Source organism: Chrysochloris asiatica, unplaced genomic scaffold (genome assembly GCF_000296735.1).
Source record: "Chrysochloris asiatica unplaced genomic scaffold, ChrAsi1.0 scaffold00054, whole genome shotgun sequence".
Lineage (NCBI taxonomy): Eukaryota > Metazoa > Chordata > Mammalia > Afrosoricida > Chrysochloridae > Chrysochloris > Chrysochloris asiatica.
This window is the reverse complement of record NW_006408572.1, coordinates 14,313,998-14,319,864: the sequence shown is the minus strand read 5'-3', so window position 1 is coordinate 14,319,864 and position 5,867 is coordinate 14,313,998. Positions and strand designations below refer to the sequence as shown.

The window sequence follows — 5,867 nt, the reverse complement described above, 5'->3', positions numbered from 1 at the left end:
CAATAGATTTCTTGCTTCTGCCACAAATTCCCCCAGCTGTGAGCCTTCCAACCTTCTAAGTATTCCTTTATATGTGGTTCAGAGTTCTGGGACCATCCTCTGAGCCTGCTTGGTCGGGTATTCTGTGTTGTTGTTGGCAGAGCTCTCTGCTATATGTCCACCCGATCCGCCATCTTGTTTGTTCTTAAGGCTGTAAATCTTTACAGGAGCAGAAAGCCTCATCTTTCTCCCGTGGAACATCTGGTAGTTTTGAACTGCTGACCTTGTGGTTCGCAGCCCGATTCGTAACGACTACGTTACCAGAGCCCCTTATATTACTATTATATCAAATAATATATTTTGATATTACTATAATAATACATTTCAATCATACATACTATTGTATGAGAGGAATCAATCTAAATGTTTTACATACTTTATGTTACTATTCAGGAATGAACTATTAATGGACTCAACAACATGGGTGAATTTCAAAATCATGCCAAGTGAAAGAAGTCTAACAAAAATGAATATATACTACATGAGTCCACTGTATAAAAATTCTAGAAATTGAAAACTATTCTATTGTGACAGATAAAGACATCAGTGGATGTCTTGAAATGGGGCTAAGTGGGGGTGGGTGCAGGGATGGAGGAGTTATAGAGGGACACCAAATTATAGGTATGTTATATTTGAATTGTTACGGTACAAATATTTAAAAACATCAAAGATTTTAAGTATGTGTTTTTATATTTCAACTAAAACTCAATAACACTTTTTCTTTTTTAAAAAGGGAAAATATGTTTAAATCCACACAATGGATTCTATGCAGCGGTGAGAATGAATTAATTAGATCTTTGCAAATCAAAGGAAAACCCTGACAATGATTTCAAAAGCAATGGCCGAAGTTATGAAAACTTCTTAGGCACAGCCAAACACCTTGAAGGCAGGAGATGCTGGGGTTAGGAGCTCAGGACCATGGTCTGAGGGGACACTGTGATCAACTGGAATAACATAGTCCACAAAGACAACGTTCTACATCCTACTTCGGCAAGTAGTGACTGGGGTCTACAGCTATTAGCCTCTCCCTATCTGGAGGAAAACAGAGTGATGAAAACTGAAGACACATGGACATGGTTAGTCCAAAGGGCTAATGGACCATGTGAACACCAGTCTCCATGACCCTGAGACCAGAAGAACCAAAGGATGCCAATTACTATTACCAGTTGTCCTGAAAGGGGTCCTGAATAGAGTGGGGAAAACTGTGGAGCAAAACTCAAAAGTATAAAAAAGACCAGGCCAACTGGTCACATAGAGACTGGAGGGACCCTTAGAACTATGGTCCTTCAGATCTAGCACTGGACACACCCCCAATGGCTCAATTTTCATCCAAACAACAGGTAGACTTATAAGGTGAATAATAACCCTCAGGAGGTCCACACACCTTAGAATAATCAGCCATTTGAGATTTTTTTTTAAAAAGGCAGCATTTGTTTACTCAGGAAAAAGTTCAGCAGGGTTAGGAAAGAAGGAATGATGGAATAAGAACTACAAGGAAGGAGTGGGGTAAATGACGTGCTGTTGAAGGGACTGCAATCAATAGATGACACAAGATGTGTATGAATTGTGGAATATGAAACTGATGATCTGCTTGGTAAACCTTCACTCAATTTACAATAAAAAGCTTTGAAAAAGTAAATGGCCAAGGGCAGGTACACACTCAACAACACTGTATATTTACAGCTACAATAGATATATTAAAAGCATAAACTTAGGATGATGTATTTCAGATTCAGTATGCTCCTTAATATGAAGAGAAACAACTGTAAACATTCACTGACAATCCTAACATGGAATGTACAAAGTATGAATCTAGGAAAATTGGAAATTGTCAAAAATGAAATGCATAAATAGTGATTTCCTGGACTTTGGTGAGCTGAAGTGGACTGGTATTGGCCATTTCGAATCTGATAATCACAAGGTTTACTATGCCAGATATGACAAATAGAAGAGGAATGGCGTCACATTCATAATTAAAAAAAAACATACTAAGATCTGTCCTAAAGTACAGCACGGTTTGTAACAGGATAATAGTCATATGTCTACAAGCAAGACCAGTTAATACCAATACCATTTGAATTTATGCACCAATCACTAAAGCCAGTGATGATGAAATTGAAGAACTCTATGAACTTCTTCAGTATGAAATTGATCAGCATGCAGTCAAGATATACTGTTGGTTACTGGTGATTGGAATGCAAAGGTTGCAAACAAACAGGGAGGATCAGTGGTGGAAAATATGGCCTTGGTGACAGAAATGATGCCAGAGATCCCATGATAGAATTTTGAAAGACCAATGACTTCATTTCAAATACCTTTTGAAAACAACATTAAAGGTGACTATACACATGAACCTCCCCAGATTGAATACGCAAAAAACAAATTGACTATGACTTAGAAAGAGATGATGTAAAAGCTCCATATCTTTAGCCAAAACAAGGCCAGGGGCAGACTGTGGAATCTACCACCAATTACTCATATGCAAATTCAGGCTGAAGCTGAAGTAAATGAAAACAAGTCCCTGAAAGCCAAAATATGACATTGAACATATCCCACCTCTTCTACTGGGGACCTGGGATTCTACAATTATAAGATAATAAACTTATCTTTATATAAATATGTATGTGTGTGTGTATATATACATATATGTTGTTGTTAAGTACTGTGAAGTCGGTTCTGATATATACATATATATATATGTTACATATTGACTCAATGGCACTTAACAACAACAACATCTATATTCATGGTGGTGGTTGTGGCCGTGTGACGTGGAGTCGGTTCTGACTCATAGCAACTCTGTACAGGGTTTCGAGGCTGTAAATCTTTACGGGAGCAGAAAGCCTCATCTTTCTCCTGCGGAGCAGCTGGTAGTTTCAAATTGCTGACCTTGCAATTCGCAGCTTGAATTGTAATCACTACGCTACCAGAGCTCCTTTATCTATGTACATACATGCATACATACATACATATATATGTTTCACTGTTTTTGCTTCTCTACAAAACCTGGTATAAGAAAGACATTATGGTTGGTAAAGTATAGGGTCAGTGAAAAAGAGGTAGACTCCCAACAAGATGGACTGGCACAGGGCAGCAGGAATGGGTTCAAACATGACAATGGTGAGGATGGCTCAGGACTGGCAGTGTTTTGTTCTGTTGTGCATAGGGTCGCTATGAGTCAGAACCAACTCGATGGCACTTAACAGCAACAACGTAATAGGATTCTAGAAAAACATGCCTCTGGAACACTGGAATAGTTATTAATGATGATGATAATCATTGAACATTGATTCCAGTTTACACATTATTTTCTAATAGGACAAGCAGGATAGCCTAGTGACTAAGATTTGTTGTTGTTAAGTGCCATCGTGTCAGTTCTGACTCATAGTAACTCTGGATGGCATTCCTGAGGAGTGGCTGGTGGGTTTGAACCACCAACCTTTTGGTTCGCAATCCAGTATTTATCCTACAGCACCACACCAGGACTCCAGTGAATAAGCTGGAGTCAGATTATATGGATTCAGTCATTGACTCTACCACTTAACTGTGTGGCCTAGGTAGGATAGTTTAAATTCTCTGTGTCTTGGTTTTCTCAGTTCTACAAGCACTTACTTCACAGGGCTGATAGCAGGGTTCAATGAGTAAAAAAATGTGCTAAAGTGTAAAGTCAGGTGAGTGCCTGATGCATACCTGGTGAATATTTGATAAATGTTAGTTAGTATTATTATTACTATTAATGCCATAATCATAGTATTAAGCGGTCCTTTGGTGGTGCAAGTAGTTTGTGATTGGCTGGTAGCCAACCCAGCAGAACTTTGGAAGACAAGGCCTGCTGGTCTCCTACCATAAAGATTACAGCGAAGAAAGCTCCATGGAAAGTTGTACTCTGGGACAGACGGAATTGCCATGAGTTGGAATTGGCTTGATTTTATGAGACAGTAATAAGCAGTAGTAAAGTCCCTGGGTGGGACAAAGGGTTAACCCCACCCAGCTGCTAACTGAAAAAAGGTACCTCGAAATAAAGTCTTGGTGATCTACTTCTGAGAAGTCCGCCACTGAAAACCTAGTGGGGTGCAGCCTTCTCTGACACCTACAGGATTGCTTTCAGTCAGAGGGAAGTTGACAGTCATGGGCAGTTGTAAGTAATAGTAAGAATTGGAGTCAATGGGCAGAGCTGGTAACCTGGTCAGGCACTGGACTCAAATACTGCTAATTTAATGTAGAGGTATGCCTTCTGTGGAACAAGGAGAAGGAACTTCATAAGATGGGAGCAAATCGTGTCAGTATTTGTGCAAGACGTGTCTTCAAAGCAAGCTCTTCCTAGGGTCAGCATGTTTAATGTTTCCATAAAGAAGGAGACCTCACTACCAGTTCCAGAAGGGACTTTCTGGCAGGAAGCCCAACTCCGAAGCCATACTTGGGGGCCCAGTTCCATTCAGGTGCCCCCCATGACAAGAACACTCCATGCGGAGTCAGAAGAGTGTGACACAAGCCTTGACGCTGATGACCTTGGGCAATCACAGACTTTGCTGGTGACTTTGGGCAATCACCGACGTTTACTGGAGCCTTGATTTCTCCATTGATGAGATAAAAAAAATCACCTAAACCTGCATGCTGCTGAGTAGATTCAGACTTAACAGCAGACCTGTGTGTTACAGGGTAGACCTGCTCTGTACAGTTTTCTTACTGTTATCTTTATGGATCAGATCAACAGCGGTGCTGCTGTTGTTGTTGTTGTTATGTGCTGTGAAGTTGGTTCTGACTCATAACAACCCTGTTTCCAAGGAGCGGCTAGTGAGTTTGAACCACCAATCTTGCAGTTCAAATGACTTTGCAGTCCAAATGACTTTGCAGTCTGGCACATTAACCCACAGTGCCATGTATATGATGGTGGTGGTGGTTATATGCCATGAAGTCCGTTCCGACTCATAGCGACCCTGTACAGGCTTTCTGAGGCTGTAAATCTTTACAGGAGCAGAAAGCCTCATCTTTCTCCCACGGAGCAGCTGGTAGTTTCGAACTGCTTACCTTGCGGCTCGCAGCCTGATTCGTAACCACTACGCTACCAGGTGCTGTTGGGTGGGTTCAAACTGTCAATTTTTAGGTTAGTTGAATGCAAGCTATCAGATACAAGGGTGAATTCAATGATCTTTAGGGATACTTCCTGCACCAGAAGTAAGCAAGTCCATTCACATCTCTCTGTAAGATTTTTGTTTTGTGGTAGAGGGACTGAACTGCTCTGTACTGGACACTCTGTCCTTGAGGAATTTACAGGATGGTGGTGGGTGGAGGGACGCAGAGAGGAAGGCTGGGAGGAAGGAGCAGTTGTTGGTGGTGTAGGAGAAAACAAGGAGGCAATGAGAGGGGAGGGTGGAAGGACATGCCCCACCCCCAACCCCTACGCGCAGGATGCCTCACCTTGCAGCATTGCTGACGTGGTGTAGTAATTGAACGGCACGTTTTTTACCAGGTACTCCTCAGGGTCCAGGCTGGCTAGCTTCGCTCCCACCAGCACTGACTTGCCAGTGCCGGCGTTGCCTACCAGCATGACGGGACGACGGTGCTCCAGAAGCCGCTCCATGAAGTAACACACGCGGATGGTCTCGCTTGTGTGCACCACGCATGCCTGGAACAGGGTTAGACGATGTGAGCGTGAGCGCCGGGCCCATGGGAGCAACCCCACGGGGCATCAGACTGCAGCTGTGCCCCCAGACAGTTTTCAGTGGCTAGTAGTTTGGAGCTCTGGTAGCGTAGTGGTTACGAATCGGGCTGCGAACCTTAAGGTCAGCGGTTCGAAACTACCAGCTGCTCCGCGGGAGAAAGATGAG

General features: G+C 42.4%; 1 protein-coding gene across 1 annotated transcript in view; it reads right to left on the bottom strand.

Moving 5' to 3' along the window:
• DNAH9 (dynein, axonemal, heavy chain 9) overlaps nucleotides 1-5,867 on the bottom strand; it is a 556,281-nt gene that overhangs the window by 254,758 nt on the left and 295,656 nt on the right. Inside the window, exon 38 of the mRNA XM_006863433.1 lies at nucleotides 5,458-5,665. Coding sequence (XP_006863495.1) covers nucleotides 5,458-5,665 — 208 coding nt within the window. The remainder of the gene's footprint in view (nucleotides 1-5,457; nucleotides 5,666-5,867) is intronic.